The sequence below is a fragment of the Lepidochelys kempii genome, chromosome 10 (genome assembly GCF_965140265.1).
Source record: "Lepidochelys kempii isolate rLepKem1 chromosome 10, rLepKem1.hap2, whole genome shotgun sequence".
Taxonomy (NCBI): domain Eukaryota; kingdom Metazoa; phylum Chordata; order Testudines; family Cheloniidae; genus Lepidochelys; species Lepidochelys kempii.
In genome coordinates, this window is record NC_133265.1 from 12,057,400 (window position 1) to 12,081,561 (window position 24,162).

General features: G+C 42.1%; 1 protein-coding gene across 3 annotated transcripts in view; it reads left to right on the forward strand.

Moving 5' to 3' along the window:
- MAD1L1 (mitotic arrest deficient 1 like 1) overlaps nt 1-24,162 on the forward strand; it is a 554,553-nt gene that overhangs the window by 151,146 nt on the left and 379,245 nt on the right. For all 3 annotated transcript variants that reach the window (XM_073361988.1, XM_073361987.1, XM_073361989.1), the window contains exon 11: nt 6,345-6,489. In XM_073361988.1, the coding sequence (XP_073218089.1) occupies nt 6,345-6,489 (145 nt within the window). The remainder of the gene's footprint in view (nt 1-6,344; nt 6,490-24,162) is intronic.

Here is a 24,162-nt window from a genome sequence, read left to right on the forward strand (position 1 = left end):
TCTGCAGTTTTTCCTTGTGGGAGAAAGCACCGCTTGGGTCCTAGTGCCTCTAGAGTAGGGGAAGCCCCTTGCACAGTCTTGGGTCCAAAAAGGCGGTCATGGCTGGTCCCCATTTTATCCCCTCCCTCCAGCGCTGTTAACAGAAAATTGTGAAAGGGGTGAGAAAATAACCTCTCTTTGGGACATAGCCCTCTCAGTCTCCACTTCAACAATGCAGTCAGCTGAGATCCTCCAGGGAGAGATGTGCAATGGTGCCTCTCTCAGGGCATTATCCCCCTGTGAGCAGACAGTTGGCTGGAACAGGACTGACAGGGAAGTGCAACAAGGGCTGGTGAGAGCTCAGGACAAAAAGTGTCAGGCATTGGCTCGCTTCGTCTCCTGCCTGGCATGAAAGAGTGTTCCTCCAGCACACAAGTGTGTGACTGCTGGTTGGTAACTGGTGAGGCAAATTGCATTATTCATTATGGTTGGGATTGAATTGAAATTGTGAGGGCAATTTTCTCTCTCACACTTCAAGGTCAGATGAGAGTATTTACCGTTCTCTCTCTGTTTATCTGTGAATGCAAATTGAATTTGGTGATGCAAATTGATGAAATGTTAGAAATATAAAACTCATCAGAGGTGACATGGAGAAAAATTACTGGGTAGAGCTGGCCGGTGGCTTCGCCATCCCATAAATGGGCTTCTCCTTTGATTAGTAATTATTTCAGTCTTTGCGTTCTTTCATTCTCAGCTTGTTTTGATTTTTTTGTTTTCAAAAGAAAAACCGTAGTGACACTCTGAAGCATTTAGAATCAGAATTAGATGGTGCAAATAAAGCCAGCTGCTGAAAGGCTGCTTGTGTTACAACCCGGGAGGACAGGGTTTCTCTTGAACTTCCTTTTGTTTGTTTGCTTGGGGTGTTTTTCGGTTCACTTTCCTTTTGCAAGAAGTTTGCTTTCACATGCCCAGGCTCCCAAGGCCTCCACAGAATGCTTGGCCCCTGATGGCTGGAGTGATAACTGAAAGAGAAGATACAGGTGGTTCTCACTTTTAAGCATGGCAGACTTTCTGAAGACTCCTTGTATTTCCTTATTGGCACACAGCTGTTGGGAAGAGGTGGGGAGAAGTTGGCCAACTTTCCATCCAATCACTATTACCCATGGGAGCAAGTACACAGCCCAAAGGTTTGGATATCCGAAGGGACCCAGTTCAGTGTGGCTCATTGGCTAAAGCACAGCACTAGGAACCAAGGGGGCTGGCTTCTGTTTCTGGCTCACTATGTCACCTTGAACAAGTCACTCAACTCCCCTGCTGAGCTGGTGTGTCGGATACCACTTAGTGTATTGACCAAGTCTCCTGTAAATCAGGGAGATTCCTCTTTACAACCAAAAAAACTCTTGACTCCTGATTTAATAATGTTATTTTCCACGTACATATAACTACAAGCATCCATTTATGCCAAATTCAAAAATTCTGCTTTGTTACCCAGAGTTGTATGCGTCAGCCACACATATACATCAGAATGCGCTGTGAAGTCAGAGTGTGTGGGGACACCCAGACAATGGCCCAGTGACCTTTTTTCTGGGTGAAACCAGAGTGGTGCTGCAGCCCCGTGAACCAGATAGCTACTCTACACACTGGAAAGTTTGGCCCACCCAGCATCACAAATCTCCCTGAAATTTATTTGAAAATGTTTGTCAGTGTGATTCTTAGTTCAGACTGATGTTTGCAACTAATAATAGCAAAGCTTGACAATTATATAGGGGTGCTTATTTTTAAATTTTTATTGTTACTGCCCCTTACAAAGGTAAGCTAGCTGAGCAGTAGATGGGGTGGAGTTATGGGCCTCACCACCTTCCATTGGTGTGCAGTGCGATGGTAACTCCCAGGTGGAGAACAGTGATGGGCACCGCCATTAGAGATGATTGGCAGCTGTGTGGAGAAGAGGAGAAGCAGAATAGTGTCAATAGAAGAAGCTGAATTTGGAACCCCATCTTTGGGTCTGAAGGAAATATGCAATCTGGAATGGTTTTAATATATCAAATAAGGTCTCCTTTCAAATGTTTGTTTTCCAGTTGGCCTGCCTTAAGAGATGTTGATTCGGGCAACCTTGTTGCTTCTGCAGTTTCCTGACACTGGCATTGTCCCATTTAAAAAAAAAAAAAAAAGAAGCACTTAATGTCTGACCACAGAAATTTTTTTTGTCATGGGAAAGATTTTCTGTATCACTGATCTCAGCCTCATGGTTTTTTCCTTATGCCCTTTTTTCCTCTAGCCTTCCTTTTCATTTTGTTTGTCCTTCTCTTACCTGATCACCATTGTTGCTCTTACACGTCTCTATTATTCTATGTGTTGGTCATTCATATTCTGATTGTTTAACTGCAGCATTGTTGTATCTGGACTTGGAGACTGAGCTGTTTCAACACAAAACCATTGTCTCATTGGAGAGGACCAGATGTGATAGGATCCATGCAGGTGGGCTACAGGCAAAAATATTCTGTTGTCAGGTAGGCAACATGAAATCTTGATGGGCTACAATTTGGCCTCTCATGTTCTAGTGTTGATTTATAAAACGGGGGAGAAACAGGAAAGGGAATGGGACATTTCAGCTTACTTAAACCTTCTTATTTACCAGTCTCGTTTAATTTAGGTCCCTTTGTTTTCTGTTGCCATTTATAGATGGACAGATACTTTGTCAAGGATGTTTATAGCCTGGATCCTGATTTGGGGAATAACTTTCCTCTAGCAAATATATTGCTGCAGCACACCTGGCTTTCCTTTCGTCACTTTGTTAGTGTGTGGCATGTGACCTGTTTACCTTTGCTTGTGTAGTTCTTGCAGTGCCTTTGTCTCCTACATTTTCCTTTTTCCGTGTCCCTGACATCTTCTTTCCCTTTGTTTTTTACCGTACTTCTAGCATCCATAGTATGCAATGTGGTCAGTGCACTGGTTTTTGTCACTTTCCTTCCTATCTGCTGTCCCTGGCAATGTGTCTCCATACCATGTTCTTCTGAGTTGCTGCAGGACTCACACTGTGTTCCCTTTTGTTGATGACTGTGCACTGTGGCTGGCCCTGTGATCTTCTCCCTGATTGGTGGTGTAGGACAATATTTCTAGCTTCTTATTTGCCCTCTGTGATGGTTTTCCCAGTATTCTTTGGGTGTTAGGTTGGTTACTGAAAATATTCAGTGATAGAAACAATGATAATTTTATGGTTCATTGAAGGAGAGCTGACAACTACTTTTGTAATTTTCAAGGAGGTTATTAAAATGTATCTTAGTTGCTATATTCATTGTCTGCCTTTGCTGTTCTTTGAAAGGCTAAGTACAGTCTTGAAGGTGAAGTTTTATCATTAAGATTATATTTAAGAGTAGAAAGAAAGAGCAAAGTATGAGGAGAGATTCTCAGCAGTTCAGAACTCTCAGGCAGTTCATTCAGTGGCTGGGGCAAGGAGCATTGGGACTGATAAACAGAAACAAATTTTCCACGTGAAGGCCAAGAAGATTTACTCTGAACTTGCAAAGGTTTTGGAAAGTGCCAGCATACTCAGAGTTTAACTGAACTAGGGAACTTTGGGAATTTTGATTTTTTTAAAATTTAGTTTGGTTTGAATAAGTGAGTGACATTAAAGAGCCAGAAATGTCATCAGTATAGAAGAATGTCTGGGGGTAGTGACATAATGGAGTTTGTTGCCATAAACCTGGTTTTGACTCCTATTTGTGTCCCTGGGGAGGGTAAGTTTGATATTGTCAACCTGGTTTATAGAGGACATCTGTTTCTGTTATGACTGCTGTACTGGTTGGTAGAATTACCAGTCTGTTCTTAATGACTCAATCTTTGCTTAGGCAAGTCCAGATTGCGGTGTGTTGGAAGACTTCTGAGGACTTTAAATATTGCATTTCCTATTGTGTTGTAGCCTGTGAATACTAAAACTCAGTCCAGAGGAATGAAATTGCATTACTTACTTTCCCTTGGACAATCAGCTTCCCAGGACTTAAATTTTAACTGACCAGCACAATTGACCTGAGACCGAAAGCCTAAACAGACCTACCTCAATTTCCCTCTTAACACTATCGAATGCAGAAGAAATGGACAATCTGCCCATGTGGCCATTTACTTTGCTATATTCTTCTTCTGCTTACTCATTTGTCTCCCATACTGCAATTGAGGAAGAGCACACATGGCTAGCTAGATGTGTGTGCTCTCCCTAAAGTGCTACTGGTATATGGATTGCAAATACTTTTTATTAATGCGAACAAGGAAACTAGGTAGGAATGTGTTTTCATTCTGAGCATCAAGTGAAAAAATATGACAATCGGTCAATGCACTTAAGATTTATAAAAGGAGATCAAAACCTTGAGGGATATACATACAGTTTAATTTAAAAAAACCCAAACCCTTCATCGGGCTCAGATCTGGAACAGTAGATTAAACCTAACCAGTAAATTTAGCATGGAGGAGAGGATTTCTATATCCTGTCAGACAGTGGGTGGATCTTGCATGGTTATTCACCCCGGATCATATGTAATTTGAAATGTGCTTGGGAGGATTTTATTATTTAAGGGTTGGGGGTTTTTTTGTGTGAAAGTGGTATTTAACAGTAGAACTTTCCAGATTGACAATAAATGTTTGTGTGTATTTAGTCTCCAGAGGGTTACAATAGTTTTGTTAACGTGATATTCATCATAGGTTAACAGCCTGATGTGTTCTATCTGGGTTTACATATCTCCTTGTGACATCTTACTGGGACTCTGTTTTCCCACAGGATTCTTGCTCGTGTTTCACAGTATTAGAGGACTGGAATGGGGCTTTCTAATGTTGACAGCTGAGGAATATCTTTTTGATGGAGATAGATTTCTGTACATTCGCAGAGGGCTATCATGTAATGGTAGATTTATCCAAAAAATGAACACAACAAAAATTCTCTGTTTACCCTCTGGAATCCTCGCTGACTAGGAAAAATACTGATATTTCTATTAGAATCCCATAGAACTTGGGACATTTGCACTGAGCTTGTGATGAAGAGGGAATCAGCCCGTTAGTGAGAGGCAGACACCACTCTATGTCCCATCAACTTGGAAGCTGTTGAGCACCGATTTCTTTTTGTGTAACTAATTAATTAAAATAGAACCAGGGAAATAGTGGGACTCTGGTAATTAAATTAGTCATTTTCAAATGCAGATTTAAAGCCCTCTTAATGAACTTCCCACCTGAACACACAAATGAAGAATCTGTTTCACGCTGCTGGATTATCAAATTGGTCTGTGAATGGTTCCAAATTGAACTGGAACTTTAAATAGCCTTTTAATTCATCTAGAGTTTTAAAATGCATATTTGTTGTTAGAGGGAAGGATCAGAGGTCGGGAAATTGCTGATTGGGGATTTATGGCAATTTCCCAGTAAAATTCCCAAAGAGCACAAATTGTTCTGGCAATCAGGATGTAGGAGTGCCACTTTTCCTGCCATATCTAAACAGTGCCTGAATAATGGTGATATTTTATTTGTTGAAGGATATTTCATTTATTTTCTTTTGATTTATAATGATAAAGAACACGTGGTATTGGTGCTTTTACTCTGCTTGAAGTTTTGTGTTTGGTACACAGTAATTTTCATTTTCAGGGCTTGTTCACACTGTTTTTGTACTCTGGTTGTGAAACTCTCTTCTGCCTGCATTTGAATAAAGCTGAGTTATTCCTGCAACTTTTTTTCATGAATCAATCAGGTTTGTTGCCAACATCTACTATAATGCCTAACTGCTTGTACTAATGCATTATGGGTAAATATAGACAGCTATCCAGTGCCTCAGCAAGGAATAGAGTGCCCAGAGGATACGTGCACAGAGCAGCCCCAAGAGCATGTGGGTCAATGCTGTTTGGGATGTCTTGCTGCACAGAGAGCTGAGAGGAAGGGGAAATTGGCTACACAGGCATGTCTGGGAGTTCTGTCCGTGTTGCAAAATAAGTGCTGTTACCCAGTCACAGGACACAAACTATGTGCCAGCCTAGGCTGCTGGCAAGAACACAGTATGGATAGTTTCCACAATTACTAACCAAATATTAGCTATGCTTGAATGCAGATTAGGTTTAATGGCAATCACTTCTCTAGCTAGTTAATATTTAAAAGGGCTAAGATCCGTTATTATACTGATGCTGAAGAGTAAGTATTTACCCATGTAAAGCAATGTAATTGTTTTGGGGCTAAGCAATAAGCTTGGCCATTGGACATTTCTAATATCTCTTTGAAAAAAATGCTGATAATTTCATTCCATTTCGTTCCATTGCTATTTGTACTTCTGCTAAGTTTTTCTGACCTACATGGGTATGAGGTAATATTAAGATCTGACAGGTATCTTCTGTCTTTAGTGCCCGGATATTAGAGAAGGCTCGGCAGCAGCTACAGGAAGAGGTATTACGGATCCAGAGCCAGCTACTGGATGAGAAGAAAAAGCGTGAGCAGCATGAAGGTCTCGTCAGGCGCTTGCAGAAACGAGTGCTACTGCTTACCAAGGTATGGCATCTAGACCGAATTTAGGAATGCAAACCCTTCTCCCCACCCGTAGATACTGTTCCTGCAGTCCTCTTATTTCTTGTCATGTCTGCTTCGTAGTTGATGGTTCAGTGCTACTTGGTCTCAGTGTAGTGGATGCTGTAACAATGACTTAAGTCTTGTCTTTGGGTCTGCTCAGAGTAAATGCACGGGTGTCTGTGCTGGCCTGCTGGTGTGTGGTGCTTGTGTAGGCTGCTGTTACGTAGTTGACGCACCACTTAATGTCGTCCTTGGCATCTGTGTTAGGAAAGAGAGTTAAGTTATGTTACCATTGGTGTATTTCTGTGTCTGAGCCACTGAATGGAGTTTAAAATGGCCTTGATAGCTGCCTCGCTCACTTCCCCAACTAGAAGATAGGTGCTATACTGTGTGCGTGGTCCTGTGGAGAAATAGAACTTAGGGAACGATGAGATGGTCACATCTCCTGTATGTAAAAGTCTCTTCAGATTTAATGGTAGGAGTTAAACTAATAGAGTTTTACCGAAATTCGTTTGGTTCAAAATATCTGTAAAAAGGATTCTAATCTATGAAGTTGGGTAGCAGGACTTTAGTTTTTGGTTAACTTCTATAGAATGTTTTAAAAACCTGTAGAACCCTGATTGTTTTGTATTAAATTTGATGGTACTGTTGCCTAAAGACAAATTATGATTATTTATTACTTCTCTCTAGCCACAAAGGTGTGAGTTGCACCTTCCAAAGACACCCATGCGTAACTTCACTTATTTTAGCAATCTCATTGAAGTCAATAGGGCTGGTCACATAAGCAAACTTACACACATGTACGTTTACTGGATCAGGCTCTAAACTAGATGTGCCAATAGCTGGGAGAAGCAAGACAGTAGGAAGGAGAGATGAAGGTAATAAGATTATGTGGTAGCTCAGCTCAATGAGAGCTTATGCACAAGATATAGTGAGGGTGGTGGTGATGCAGCTTTACTAAATAGATGCATTATTGGGATTTGAAGGTTGAAATTGGGCAGAGTAATTCTTTCCAGCATGCTATAGGAATGTGGCCCACCCCCCCCTCAAAAAAAAGAAAAGGAAAAAGAAAGGAGATGTGTTGCTGCTGCTTCAGGCTTGAAATTTGAATGTTGACTACAGGATCTTGATTTGCTTTCATTGTTCTGTGCTCAGTTCTGTAATTCCGTGTCAGAGCTGAGCCAATGAGGCTGTGATGTATGGTGTACTAAGTAGGGTTTTCTGGAGCGTGAAGCAGCTGTTTCACAAGGGGGTATTAGTTAAATCTCTTTCTGGCTGCAGTATTTGATACCATGGAGAGTCCAGTAAGTGAGAAAGAGACAGAATTGCTGTCGCTTTTCTTGACACATTGCGGCAGGCATTGCATTCTGAGTGGCTGGCAACTATGAGAGGAAACCATTTCTCCCCTTGGCTCACTGAAATGACAAGCAGCATAGACAGGATTTTCCCAGCCCTATACACTTCTGGTTTTGGTATGGTCTGTAATGGGATATCTGTGGTTGCAGACATAGTTGGGTAATTCCAGGTATTCTGAAAAAGAATACAGCACTTGATAAGACTTTGTCAGCCTTTAGGTATGTGTACACACACACACACACACACACACACACACACACACACACACACACACACACACACACACACACACACACACACACACACACACACACACACACACACACACACACACACACACACACACACACACACACACACTCTCTCTCACCCCTCCCTTCCCCTCCCCCCCACATACACTATATATACACACAATAGAACCTTAGTGTTACGAACACCTCAGGAATGGAGGTTTTGTAACCCTGAAATGTTCGTAACTCTGACCAAAACGTTATGGTTGTTCTTTCAAAAGTTTACAACTGAACATTGACGTAATACAGCTTTGAAACTTTACTGTGCAGAAGAAAAATGCTGCCTGTAACCATCTTAATTTAAGTGAAACAAGGACAGAAACAATTTCCTTACCTAGTCAAATCTTTTTTAAAACTTTCCTTTTATTTTTAGTAGTCTTTTTAACACAGTACTGTAAGGTACTGTATTTACTTTTTTTTTTTTTTTTGGTCTCTGCTGCCTGATTACATACTTCTGATTCTAAATGAGATGTGTGGTTGACTGGTCAGTTCGTAACTCTGGGGTTCGTAATTCTGAGATTCTATTGTAATCTCCTTAGCTGTTCGAGGTTCTTGAGTATAGTGTCAGACCTGAGCAAGCGGTTATAAAAACAGTTGCCCAGTAAACTACCAAAATATGTCTTTTGTTAGCTTATTTCCACTCTTATGTTTTGTGGTGGAACAATAGGATACAGATTCCTTTTTAAAGTTCTGGATTGAAAGATCACAGTCCGTTCCCTTCAACATACCATGTGGTGGTCCATATCCTAATTTCTGTATTGAAGACATGGAACCCTTTTGATTTGTTCTTCTCTGTGGTTTGATTTCTCTCAGAAAAGGAGAAATCACTGGAAATGTCCTGAATTCATACCAAATAAACTTACTTTTTGAAAGTGGAAGCTTTCAGTGGGCTATATAATATTTCATCCAAGCTACTTCAAAGGCGAAAAGGATATCTTTGTCCTCAAAAAATCTGTTTTGTCCAGGATTATATGGGATCCTTTGTATAGAACCACGCATACAGTGAGAGTTAGGGCAGAAATTTAGGCATTGTTTCTTCAGTGCTGTTTCTTTTAATGGTTGCTCTGCTCATGCAAAATTAGGAAAAGGAATTTTAATTTAATTAAAAAGAAATTATGATCTTGTGGTTTAAAAGGAGATTAAGCAAATAGATCGCCTTTAAAAATAATAATTTCACAGTGAAAGCATATCACCTAGAGTGGTATTTAATCATCTAATTAGTGGCATCAGTAGTAGGCTGTACTGCTGTCTATGTCATTGTGAATAGAGAGGAGGAGGGAAGGAAGGGGAGTTCACTTATCCAGCTCGCTGGTGAATCTAGTGTGATTTGTTAAACAGGACTATAAAAATCACATTTTGGGAGAAGCAATGTTGTATGTGACATGGTCCTTACTGCTCCCTGGTAGTGTGCGTATGTTGTGGCTGTCACCGCCTGCTCCTTTGAATAGGCAAAGAATCAGTTACCCTATCCTAGCAAATAAGGAGACCCAGCTGGTTTGATAGTAAAAATGTTATGCAATGACTGTATCTTCCTTTCTTTGTGGATCAAGGCAGACCTGGTGTGTGATAATTCTGTGTTTATCACTTATTTAAAATCAAACAAAAAGGAGAAGCTAGTTCTTCCCTTCCATTGCAGTAGTGTTTAATATTAATGTAATAAAGGTATCCACTCCTGCTCCTTGAAACTGCTCTAGGGGCAACTTGCTTTGCTGCTCTGACCCCTCCTCAGCCATTCCTGACCTCTTCCTTTAGTCTCAGTCATTTTTTTGACCATTCTAGAGTCCCCGCTTCACTAGGCCTCACTCTTTCATTCCCCACCTGCCACAGTATCTCAGCCTCACTTGGCTGCTCTGATCTCCCTATTTCAGTCTCTATCCTGTCCTCCCTTTGCTCTGGGTCTTCCCGCCTCATTTGCCCACTGGTTCCTTGTTCTTTCCCATGCACTATAGATGCTTCACTGTGACTTAATCAGTAATCAAGATTAGCGTAATTCTCTGCCAGCTCTCAGTACATGACATTTTCATAGTCTTGGCTCTTTGGTACAGCAGCACTCAGATTGCTGGGGCTAAACCATCAGTCTGGCCCTCTCATTTCTGTCTCTACCAGCGGAGTAGGTTCTAGCATGTGATCCTTGGCTCTTGGTGCAGACAAACAATCAATTAAGACGTGCTGGTCCGTCTATACTGTGTGCCTGGAGGCAGTGTCCTGGACTTGAGTTCCATTACAGTTTTTTACATGCGTGTTTTAAATTAAGTATGAAGGCTAGATTTGGTCGCCCAAGGATTTTTCAGATATCACTGTTGGTTTAAAGGCGTCCCCGAAAGCCACTATCCTTGCTAGACAAGAAATTGTTTGAAGGGGTATATTCATTCATTTTCTGTCTGCCACAGTTCCCCTTGGCTTAATCCTGCGTCTATTGTGGTGGTGAAGTTTCTCTGTGTGGCTTTGTTTATGCTCAGAATTTTAGAGAAATCTCTCACAATGGCTCTAACTCTGGGGCAGCTCCACTAACGGTAGCAGTGAGATTTCCCTGAAATTCTGTGTGACACAGCCTGCCGCTCTTGTCTCTCCCTCCCTTGTTTGATTTGATGCCAAATTGGCTTTGAATGCCATATTTACTAAGGTAGCTTTTTGTTTGACTTGTGTGTTATCCTTAAGTTTGGGTGTATTTCTTTCTGCTTTTCAGAGTTTTGCACAGAGCTTATGGTCTTTGCTTTCTTTGTAGGAAATAAAAGGCAAAGCTGCCATAGCTGGAGTTGAGTCTCCTAGATTTTTTTTTAATGGCATCTAGTTCTCTCACAGTTGTCCCTTTTTGAGATCCCTGGTCTGAATATAAGCTGCTGACTGAGTCAGGGTTTGATAAAAGCAAAGCCCTGAGATGCTTGTTTATTGTGTGATGTGAGGACAGCTTTTGACATTAGTGGAGGTTCAAGGACAAATTGAAGCAGGAGTCAAGTTGGAAAGTAGAAGGGGTGGTATACTCCCACGCTTCCCAGAGTCTGCTCAGTTGGGGTGGTCAAACTGGGATGCCACTCATAGTAGTTTGGGTGGCGCTCATGGTGTGATCCTACCTCACCTTTCTTTGGTGTTTTAATCAGTAGTAAAACAGCAATTAACTATTTTGGCATTGAATGTGCCATTGAGTTTCAGGGTTAACTCCCTCTTGAAGGGAACAAGGACAGTTTACACCTTCCTTAGAACTATTATTTCTGCTGTATACAGATATGGACAGACATTAGGGCATCATTTTACATTTGGCTCCCTTTAAAGTTAGGACTAAAGAAGCAGGGCAGTTCTTTGGTGCATTTGTCTCCTGGCCTCGCTGTGGCAGCACAAAGGAGCTAGAAAGCAGCTGCATATAGCCATCTGAGAATTCCCTTGATATTGGGGAGTTCTCAGCTGGTGCAGGGCATCACTTGAACAACCACTGGCATAGGGATTGCGACAGGGCCTGGAAGGTTGTGCTGAGCGTATGGCCAGAATGCAGTGTACTCTGAATATTCACAGCTAGTCAATGCTGGTTCTTTGGGCCATTGCCAGCTGCCACAGGTCAGAGCTTGCCCCGGGCTCTTGTAATCTGTACCAAGACTGAGACCAGCACAGATTCTGAGAACTAGGGATTCCCTGATGGCACCTGACCCCCACTTGCTGTGGTGAATTGAAATATGGCACAGCAGAGAATCTGGTAATTTAAAAAAAGGAGAGCTCAAAATCTGGATCCCAAGAATCGGCTACCAGATAAAAATATGTCAAGCCTGTGCAAGCAAGTCTAGATCAATCCCTGGACAGTAGACTTTGACTTGAACTTCTACTGCCCTGGTCTTATTCATTGCTCTCATCTAATGAATTTACATTATAAGTGAATTAGTCTTATTTTCCTGAATGTTGTTCTGTTTGTTTATAGTGTCTCCTTCCTGTTTGTAGATTGTTTACCTTTGGGTACTCTACTCTCAGCGGGAAAGGCCGTAAATTTCAATTGTCCTTTCAAGTTTCAGAGTGTTAGCTGTGTTAGTCTATATCAGCAGAAAGAAGGAGGAGTACTTGTGGCATCTTAGAGACTAACAAATTTATTTGAGCATAAGCTTTCATGGACTAAGTCCCACTTCATCAGATGCATGCAGTGGAAAATACAGTAGGAAGAGTGAGGGATCGTCCTTCAGGATAGGTTGTAGATCTTTGATGATGCACTGGAGAGGTTTTAGTTGGGGGCTGGAGGTGATGGCTAGTGGCGCATCATCAAAGATCTACAACCTATCCTGAAGGACGATCCCTCACTCTCACAGATCTTGGGAGACAGGCCAGTCCTCGCTTACAGACAGCCCCCCAACCTGAAGCAAATACTCACCAGCAACCACACACCACACAACAAAAACACTAACCCAAGAACCTATCCTTGCAACAAAGCCTGTTGCCAACTCTGTCCACATATCTATTCAAGGGACACCATCATAGGACCTAATCACATCAGCCTCACCATAAGAGGCCTGTTCACCTGCGCATCTACCAATGTGATATGTGCCAGCAATGCCCCTCTGCCATGTACATTAGCCAAATCGGACGGTCTCTATGCAAAAGAATAAATGGACACAAATCAGATGTCAAGAATTATAACATTCAAAAACCAGTCGTAGAACACTTCAACCTCCCTGGTCACTCAATCTCAGACTTAAAAGTCATAATCCTCCAACAAAAAAACTTAAAAACCAGACTCCAACGAGAAACTGCAAAACTGGAATTAATCTGCAGATTGGACACCATTAAATTAGGCTTGAATAAAGACTGAGAGTGGATGAGTCATTACACTAACTAAAAGCTATTTCCCCATGCTAATTTTTCCCCTACTGTTACTCACATCTTTTTGTCAACTGTTTGAAATGGGCCATCCTGATTATCACGACAAAACTTTTTTTTTCTCCTGCTGATAATTGCCCACCTTAATCGATTGGTCTCGTTAAGAGTTGGTATGGCAACCCCCCATTTTTTCATGTTCTCTGTGTGTGTTTGTGTGTGTATCTATATCTATCTTCCTACTGTATTTTCCACTGCATGCATCTGATGAAGTGAGCTGTAGCTCACGAAAGCTTATGCTCAAATAAATTTCTTAGTCTCTAAGGTGCCACAAGTACTCCTTGTTCATTCTCCTTTCAGTGTGTTCAACCAGATCATGTGTTCTGTTTATAAATCTACTTTTAGTGAGACATAATTTTTGTGGTGGTGGTTTGAGTTCAGGATTAAGTAAGTATTGATTAACTAAGACACTGGCTGATTATTTACACAGATTGTCCCTAGAAGGCATCTTCTCAAAAGTCAATATTAACTATATGAGTGAGTCTCAGAGCCTAGAACTGCAGAGATCCATCAGAAATTGAGCTGTGTGATTAAACTGTTCTTAAGCATGGCATATTCAGAATTCCTGACTTGATTTACCACCTGATTTGTTTTGTAGCTGCATAGGATTCAGAATAATACTGTTGGTTTCTTTGCCACATTGGACTCTGTGTCTAGCTCTTCCTTGGGATAGTGAATGATCTTTTCTTGCGGCTGGTCCTAAGGAGTCAAAAAGGTTCTTCGGAGTTCAGTGAGTTAACTCCTTTTATACTGATCAATAATTTTATCTGGGCTGTGAACATATTTAACTCTGCCAGCTTGATTGTTTTCAATATAACGGATGGGTTGGTTAAACAAAAACTCTGCAACAGACTTTCCTCTGGGTCTCCCAGTGTGTTTTGTGTTGCAGTTCTGTTTAGATTGTAAGCTCCTTGAGGCAGGGGTCATGCCTACTCTTCTGTGTCTTGAATAGTGCCAAGCTCCCCGTTGGTCCTTAATGAAATAAGTAGTAATTGTTTCTCAGCTGGTTTCTACCTCTGATTCAGTTTATGACCTCTTATGGATCATCTTGAACACTGGCTTGTGTTCTATTGAGTCGCAACTCTTCCTCCACTGAAACCCTTGCCCCATGCTTTTATTTTTATCTGGCCAGGGGCAAGGGTTACGCCTTCTGTGTTTGGGTGGCAGCTGCATTCGGAGGTCGTCACTCATGGGATGACACTACCCTGTCCAGGAGGATTTGCCAGGAGAGGTGGCATTAGTTTCCAACCGAGGCTCCTTAGGAAAGGTACTGAATGAGATTGGCCCCACCTCTTCTTTAATACATAGTCTGTACTCCTCATTGAATCTGAAAATACTGTGCAAAGGAAGGTTTCAGAGTAACAGCCGTGTTAGTCTGTATTCGCAAAAAGAAAAGGAGTACTTGTGGCACCTTAGAGACTAACCAATTTATTAGAGCATAAGCTTTCGTGAGCTACAGCTCACTTAGCTGTAGCTCACGAAAGCTTATGCTCTAATAAATTGGTTAGTCTCTAAGGTGCCACAAGTACTCCTTTTCTTTGTGCAAAGGAAGGTACACATTATTATCCTTATTTCACAGATGGGGAAACTGAGGCATGGGGGGATGTGACTTACGAAAGGTCATGCAGCATGGCACTGGTGCAGTTGAGAATAGAACCCATAACTCCTGTCTCCTAGTCCTGTGCACTATTTCCTGGAAGATGTTCTCTTCCTTGGTCCACCAGTTCTGCCAACTGGCCAGCAAGTAGAATGGGGTTGTGGGTGCCTCTTCTCCCTAAGGACTTTCTGCTGTGAGGGCTCACAGAAACTGGGCCTGTCATTTCTCTTCCTCTCTTTTCTCCCTTTTCATGTGTGGGACTCGCCTGTTCATCTCTCTCAACTATTTTGCCATGCTTAGTGCAAGCTTATCCTCTGAAGCTCCTACCATTTGGAACAGCTTTTCTTTATCTATGTTGTTGATTCCAATCCAGATCACTCTTCAGATTTCAGGTTTTGATATTGTCTTTCGTGCATGTACCTCTGAATTTCTGTCAGACTCTGTTTTGTTTAGCTTGATAAATATGTAATAGAGCTCAAGGGTAAAGCATTTGGGGATGTAGTGTGCATGGAGAATGCTGTAGAAAGAAAAGTTTTATATTCTTGATTTGCATCAGTGTAATCTTGGCTCTTTTAGTATCATATATACCACTCTTCTCAATGGCATATGGAATGTTTTTATTAAATAAAGCTTTAGAAACCAAGTAAGGCAGATCTTTCTGCACTCCTGTTTCCCTCACAAACAAAACTCAACAGTCCCTGGAGTCATTTTGGTTACTTCTCAATGCTCCATTACAATCTGTCCACCAGTGGTCTTATAATGCGGTGATCAGAATTACACAATACTTTCCATGTAATCTTAGAATAGTCTTATCTAGTGCCAGAATAAATTATGCTGATTTATACTTTGTGCTTCGTTATATTCATTGCAAGTTCTTATTTGCATGCTTGACATTTAAATATGCTGTATTTTGAATGTGTGATTTGTATTTTGAGACCTTTATTAAGCAACTCCAGTCTAAGAGTTTAATTGTTACTGATAGCTAAGAGTATAATTGCCTTGATAAAATATCATGACTATATTAAGCTAATGGAAATTGCTTCCAGAATTGGGTGAACACAAACCATTTTACTATTTGAAAAAGGCTGTTTCAAGAGAGCCACTAATATCATTCACCAATACATCCGCAGAATCTCTTTATTTTAGAGAATGAACAGAAGAGATGAAAGGGATGTGTTCTGGGAGGAAGCTGTTTGCAGTAATTTAGGGGCAGTATGCGAGAACAAGTATAATTGGAAGGAGGAGGCATCTTCAAATTAAAAAGAAAATATTGTAATGGATACCTAGTTGGAGACCTGAAGAGCTTTGAGTGGGGAAGAGAAATCAATATTCCCTGATACAGACATGCTTTTCTCCTTTGTCATCCTTTCTCCTCATTTTTCCTTTGTAAGCCTAATCTATTTGCCTGATTCCATGGTGTGTGTCCCTGGCTCTGATTTCATTTAGTTCCTCTACTTTACAGCTAAGGAAGTGACAGTGGGATGTAGTTGTTAGGCTCTTGTTAGTCTGCCATAGTCTGCCACAGAATTACTCTTGAAGGCTTCAAGGCTCCCTTACTTGCTGATTTATTGGATTGGCATTCTGGTTCACATCTGCATCTTCATGCAGTTCTAGGGCCAGAAGTGGTCTCCAGACCAGAAATGATTCCTTCTACCTCTGCTTCACTTACTATAACTATTAGAGAGACAAGGTGGGGGAGGTTATATATTTTATTGGACCAATCCCTGTTGGTGAGGGAGACCAGCTTTTGCACTTACACAGAGTTCTGTGTAAGTTCGAAAACTTATGTCTCTCATCAACAGAAGTTGGGCCAATAAAAGATTACCTCACCCACCTTCTCTCTCTAATATCCTGGGACCAACATGCAGAGCGCTGCGCAGATACAAAATTTGTATCTGCATCCGATCTGCAAAAATGACCCGCTGATATAAAGCAGATAGGCACAGATCTGCAGGGCTTCAGATATAAAATTTGCATCTGCATTCACCCACGATCTGCAAAAATCATCCGCGGATGCGGATATCTGCAGATATAAAGCAGTTGTCCGTGCATTTGCAGGGCTCTACCAGCACGGCTACAACAACAGTGCATATAACCACTAGAGCAGTTTGAAAGCTTGGGCTGTCCTTGTATTGCTGCTCTTTAAGTTTGTTGCTCTATAGTAATACTGCTCAGACTTGTCCTGGTAATATCTCACAGAACTGATTCATTTTATTGGCCTAATTTTTCACAGCTAGAGGGTAAATCCTGCTCTGACTCTGACCTTGGAGGTTTCCTGATCTAGGTACTGCTGTGATTCTGCAGCACAGTGGAGGGCAGGATTTGGAGAAAGCATCCAGGTGGTATCTCCTATGCAGGAAGGGACCAGAGTCAGGGGATTTACTGCTACACAGATCTTCCCTGACTTTCTCTGTAAGCGGGGAGCCATGAAAGGGCCCATAGAGGTGACTCCAGCCATTGCTCTGGGAAGAGGGTTCTTCCTCTTGGCCTCTGTGCATCTGCCCAATGCTTAGCTCCAGCAGATTGCGCTGGGTTCTGGATTTGCATCAAAGTGTGCAAAAGTACTTATAGCAAATATCAGAGATGATTTCTGTGCAGAGAAATGCTAAATTACTGTCTCTATTCTGTTTTTTAAACACAGGCGTGTCCCGTTTCTCGTATTGGTGGTGTATCTGACAATATTTTTAATTACAGCAAAGGTGTTTAGAGCCTTTTAAATGTGCTACAAACCATGGGATCTGTTCTCCGGGGTTTAGAAGTAAGATTCCTTCTCCCTGAATGATGACTAGGTTCTGTTTTTTCCCTAGCAAAGGAACATTAATATATTCTAAGAGGTTAGATTATGAAAATTAGGAATACACTCATAAAAGAGGAATTTATTTAACCTTCAGTCTCCACATTTCGCCTCAATAAAGGTCTTTGTGGCCTCAAAAGCTAAAATATTTTATATTCAATAAAAGAAAACTAGGTTAATCCAAAGATATGGCTGAGAATTTAAACACACCAAAGTTAGGCAATTCAAAGTTACGGTTCTCTCAGCAACCAACCTTTTTATGCATCTCCTCTGCTTCCTTGCTGCATGTTCTGTGCAGTTTATGCCTTAAGCCCCCAAGCCTTGAATTATGAAAGGTGGTGAGTGAGGATAGAAGAGAAGCCTGCTTGGAAGTAGGGAGGAGGAGCTGCAGTTGAGGGAAGTAGTGCAGACAGAAGAGACATCTGGTGAGCAAGATGAAGGCTGAGGGTGAGTTGGTAATTGTAGTAGCTGATTGAAGTGGGTGGGGAGAGGCTTGGGCAGCGTCTAAGGGTGATTGTGGGAAAGGAATGATTTTTGGGTAGGATCCAAAAGTATTTAAAGCATGGTTGTGATGGGATCCCCGGCGTGCAGCCTTGGACTGTGGGACTGCTGTGCCCCCTTGACTCTCCAGCCTGGGCTGTCTCTCTCTCTTAATGCTTTGCTAGTGACAAGCAGCAAACCCCTCCAGGTGCTGTTATCACTCAGCACAACCGCATGTGGCGCCCTACACCAAGCTAGATTGCATGAATGCTCCCAGAGCCACTCATGAATCACACAGAGTAAGGCACCAGCCAAATCCCCCCAGCTCCCCAGGAATATATCGTTTTACACTACTCAAGATGAGCAGTGCAAATTTATTAACTGGTTCACCACTTCACCAATGGAAAGTGGATATACACCAACCTTTGGAAACCTGAGCAGATTCACCAGACAAACCCATTGGTAAAGATAAATGGTTAAAAAAATTTACTGACTACAAAAGATAGATTTTAAGTGATTATAAGTGATAGGTAAAAAATCAGAGTTAGTTACCAAAATAAAATAAAAGTGTGCAGTCTAAACTCTCAATTCTATTAGACTGGGCAACGTCTAGATTAAGCAGTTTTTCTCACCCCACTGGATATTGCAGTCCTTAATATACAGGTTTGTCCCTTAAACCTGGGCCAGTCTCCTCTGTTGGAGTCTTCAGTCTTCTCATTGTGTTTGTTGCTTGCAGCATAGGTGAGGACAGGAGAAAGGCCAAGTGTGGGGCCCCTGTGTTCTGTTTTATCGGCTCAGTCCCATGTGCTTGGAGTACACAAGTTCAGGTATGTCTGGTGGGCATTGCTGAGCCCCATGCAAAGTTGAGCAATTCCCTTGGTGTGGCCTTATGCTGGTGAGTCATTGAATTGTAGCTCCCTTGCTGGACAGTGGCTATTGATGATTCTTTGAAACCCACCATGGCGCTGGTTACTTTTCTTGCTGTTATGTCTGGGGAGTGAATATCTGAGCACTTCTCAAACCCACAGCATATTTTAGTGACAAGCATACAACACACTCTCATAACTTCATATGCATTAATTATATACATATTTAGATAGAACAATGACTTTGAGCAGCTTGTAACCTTTCCCCTGATACTTCACACTGCCTGCTTTATATGCAAGATCATAATTATATATAAATAAGGAATATGAGGGTGACAAGACTCTCCCCCAAGATATAGAATGTCACAATGGCCATTGTGTCTACGAGAGGGGATCAGCTGTATGAGAGGTTTACACAGTTCTAGCATAAGTATGAAGGTGTTAGTATCTGTGTGCCATTTTTAGAGAGTTACCTTTGCTGTGAAGGCTACAACTTTGAATTTCTTGACTTCTGCACTTTTAAATCCTCAGATGTAAAATTGGGTTAGCAGAGTTTACTCTTTTTCTTTTAAAAAAACAAGTGGAGAGAGAGACAATCAAGCAATTGCACAATTGTCTTATTTCATGTGTGATAGGAGGCTTTAGTAAAGTTACACCTCACACTCCATCAGCCAGTTAGAGTATCTTTCTTTCAAACAATGTCCAAGTGTTCACTGTTGAACTTTAAGGGTTTTAGAATTGCTCTCCACATAGTATTGTTCAATAGTAACTTTCTTGTTCAGTGCCTGTTTGCAGCACCTCTCTTCGACTGTTGTGAATATTTGATTAATATTTTAGAATGAAAATGATTCATCTTGGAGTGATTGCACATGTGCATTCCACTCTTGGTATGCACTCACCCCACACACCATTCTTACCGCCTCATGATGGCTGTTGGAATTGTGTGGCTTACCTTGCCTTAGCAAGTGGTCTCAGGGTGCTCATTGTAAATGTATTGTAAATAGTTTTCTAGCTGGTAAGTATTTAATTAATAGTGTAGATAGGGTTAGATTCTTTTCCAATCCCAAGCGTGGTGACCAAGGCAGCCCTCGGACCCCAAGTAACCTGGTCAAAGAGCAAATCCTTGGCTCCCAGGGTCAAACTCCAAAGCCAGCCCATAGCCTCAAAACCTTCAAACCCAAGCCTGCATTTCTTGTGCTCGGCTGTTGCCGGTGAGCAACCCACACTCAAGTTGCTTGAAGTGTTTAGGGGAAGCTCATTTTCAGTATCGTTGCCAGATTTGCAAAGACTTTAAGCCAAGGACAAAGAAAGACAGAAAAGCCAGGCTAAAGTTTTTGCTCATGGAGGTGACCCTGAGACCTCTGTCAAAGCCTAGTCATTCTGACTCAGCACCAAGTGTTTCAGCATGGATCAGGAGTGCTGCCTCTGTTCATAAGACCCAGCACTGCTTGCTCTCCCCAGTGCTTAAGAAGAAATATAAGGCCTCTGAACAGATCATTGAGAGAGAAAGTTTGCTGGCACCAAAATCTTCTCAGCATGGGGATAAGAGTAGAAAGCAGCTGAAACCTAAGCACTCCTCTACACTGATAGTGCAGAATCCAGCATTGTTGACTCCAGCACCCAGATAGGTACCACGGAGTGTGGGGCCCAAAGGGGCAACTTCTACGTCTGCAGTACTTCAGCAATCTGAGACTATCTTGGTACTGACCATGCCAAAGGCGTTTGTGGCAGCGAAAAATCTGCTGAGCCTATCAGTACTGGTGTCGCTCTCAGTGCAGGATATCGTGCTTTTGGTACCAGCAGACAGAGGGGCACTGATATCGTTGGTGCAGCACACGGTACCGTGACAATCTGCATTGTCTCAGAATTCACACCTATGGTACCGTGAAAGGAAAAGCCCACAATGTTGGCTGCTCTTCACTGACGTGGCACCAGTCTCTGGCACCATCAGGAGCAGCCTCTCCTTGGTCAGCAGAGGGTGATTCTTTGTCCTCGGAATTGGAGATTGGCTCCTTTGTTTCCCATCCCATCCCTGCTGATGCTTATAAAAGAGCTGTTGAAGAGGTTGGCCTCAAGTTTGGGGATCAAGGTGGAGGAGGTTAAGGAGTCTTTATTGATATATTTGGACACCACAGGGCCTTTACAGGTGGATTTACCTATTAATAAGGCAATTTTGGAGCCTGTTAAGTCTCTCAGGCAGAGCCCTTCGTCCCTTCCTCCCACCTCAGAAAGGGCTGAACGTAAATATTATGGTCCCTCTGTGACTTTATCTGATTAAAACATGACCAAATAGATCATTGTTGCCACCACTGTTATATATTTGCAGCAAATCTTGTACAACGGTTGTCAAGTGAGGTGTCTATGAAAAGGTTGATTTGCTGGTTATGATTATGCTATCTGTAGGCGTGTATCATTTTTGTATTTGAAGTTAGTATTGGCTCTATACTTGGATTTTGAATGTTTGCTCCTGGAGTACCGCCCACAAGGTAGCTAGCCAGTACATCTTGGAGGGACTATTCAAATTAAGTGGCTCATGGGAGATGCCCATCTACACTGAGTGGACTGTCCTGTAGACATGCTGTCTGGAGTGTAGGTAATGGCTTCCTGCAATGACTGAGCGAAATTGGGCATGAACATGTGACTTGACATTGTGACTTTAAACTCCATCTTGTTGCTGTAATTTTCCACAGTAAGAACAATAGGATGCCCTCCACATGACAAAAGCTATAAAAGGCCCTGGAATCACCTCCATTTTGTCTTCAATCCTGCTTCTTACCTCTGGAGGAACTTTACTACAGACTGAAGCTCTGAACAAAGGACTGAATGACCCATGCAAGCTGTGGATGTATTCCAGAGACTTGACTTAAGCCAGCAGTTTATTCCATCACTGCTGCAAGCCTGAACCAAGAACTTTGCAATTACTGTATCTCTTTGATTCTTTTAACCAATTTTAATTCTCACTTTTCTTTCTATTTATGAATAAACCTTTAGATTTTAGATACTAAAGGATTGGCATCAGTGTGATTTTTGGGTAGGATATAACTTATATATTGACCTGGGTGTGTGACTGGTCCTTTGGGATCAGAAGAACCTATTATTTGATGGGTCTGGTTGTAAAGAACCACTCCTCTCTGAATCCAGTGTTTTTGGTGGTGATATAAGAACTGGAATGCCTGAGGAAACTGCTTCTGTTTTCTTTTTAGCCAGTGTGGTGAAACAGAAATTTATTTTTGTGCTGGTTTGGTATATCGTATGCGAGATTAGCCACCAGTCTTGGGGTGTATCTGCCCTATTTCTTAGCCGTTTGTCCTGAATTTGGCATCCTCAGTTGTGACCCACTGAGGCACGGTTATACCCTCTCAGGGATTTGAATATCTGCACTCTCATTTTCTCAATACCTCCCCACCCCTCTCCACCCCCGGTTCTCTGGTGGTGGTAGCAGCCAATGAACAGGAACGGCAGGGCCAACAGGTGGCAACCCCCAAATTAAAGGATAATTAAAAAACCCTGGATTTTCTTGGTAGAACGATTATTCTACTGATGGCTTGCAATTCAGAATTGCCAGCCAACAAGCCCTTTTGGGACATTATGATTTTATTGTTTGGGACTCCATGTTAAAGTTTAGGGACATGTTGCCAGAAGGCACTAGACAGGAATTCTCCACTTTAGTTTATGAGGAGAAATCTGTAGTGAGAACTTCACTGCAGGCTGCATCAGATGTGGCCTACTCGGCTGCTAGGACCATGGCTTCTGTAGTTTCCATGTGCAGGAGCTCTTGGATGCAGTCCTTGGGGCTTCTGCAAGAGGTCCAACAAACAATACAAGATCAGCCCTTTGAAGGATCCTCACTTTTTCAGAGCAAACAGACTCTAAGCTCCATGACTTGAATGACTCTAGAGTGACTTTAAAGTCTTTGGGACTTCAGGCAGGCATTTCCACACCAAGTATTCCACAAGATCACTAGCTGCCTCAGTCACGTTTCTTGTGAAAGTCCCTGTCCAGGAAATTTTGTAGAGCGGCAATCTAGTCTTCATTCCACACCTTCGCATCCTGTTATGCCATCACTCAGCACTTTAGGCACAATGCTAAATTTGGATGAGTTGTGCTCCAGTCTGTGTGTTTATAGACTCCATTCACTCCTCCTACCTGACAGCTTGTGAGTCACCAAGAGTGGAATGCCCATGTGCAATCCCTCAAAGAATTAAAAACAGTTGCTAATCTTCTGTAACTGTTGTTCGTTGAGATGTGTTGCACGTGTCCATTCCATGACCTGTTGTCCTATGCCTCTGTACTGGAGTTGTCAGGCAAGAAGGAATCTGACAATTGTGCATGGAGTGCTCAGACATGAAGAGTGGAATGGACATGTGCAACACATCTCGAAGAGCAGTTATGGAATGTCAGTAACTTTTTTTTAAAGAAACACAGGATAAATTATCCTTGACTCGAACTTGTTGTATAAAAGAGAAATTAAATGGTCCCTAGTTCATAAGTATTTGCCACGCTAGTATTTCAAACAGAGAAGGCAGCATGGTTTAGTATACACTGAGCTGTGTGGGGCACTCGTTGCTGGTGGTCTGTGGAGATCTGGCTGGTCATAGGTTTCTAGCTACCGCTCCTTATTTTCAGCAGCAGTTCCTCTTAAATGTCTAAGAATAAATTGGGTAAATATTTTCCTAAAATTACTTCTCTGTGTAAGGAATTGTGTAGTTGCCGCAAGGCTGTAGGATAAGATAGTGAATTGCACAGGAGGTGATCAGTAACTGGAGAGGCAGTGCCTATTAAGTTGCGAACTATACAGTGAAAATGCTTGAGAATCCTTGGTATACTGAACTGAGCACAGGCCTGGGAGCAAAAAATGCCTAAATTATAATTCTGCCTTTGACACTGACTTGCTGCTTGGTCCTGGGTGAAGTTCATGTGTACTCTGACTGCAATCAATGGAATTTACCTAGAAAGCTGGCATTTTGTTGAATTGTTGTAACATTCATAGAATCATAGACTATCAGGGTTGTAAGGGACCTCAGGAGGTCATCTAGTCCAACCCCCTGCTCAAAGCAGGACCAATGCCCAACTAAATCATCCCAGCCAGGGCTTTGTCAAACCTGACCTTAAAAACTTCTAAGGAAGGAGATTCCACCACCTCCCTAGGTAACGCATTCCAGTGTTTCACCACCCTCCTAGTGAAAAAGTTTTTCCTAATATCCAACCTAAATCTCCCCCACTGCAACTTGAGACCATTACTCCTTGTTCTGTCATCAGCTACCACTGAGAACAGTCTAGATCCATCCTCTTTGGAACCCCCTTTCAGGTAGTTGAAAAGAGCTATCAAATCCCCCCTCTTCTTCGCTTCCGCAGACTAAACAATCCCAGTTCCCTCAGCTTCTCCTCATAAGTCATGTGTTCCAGTCCCCTAATAATTTTTGT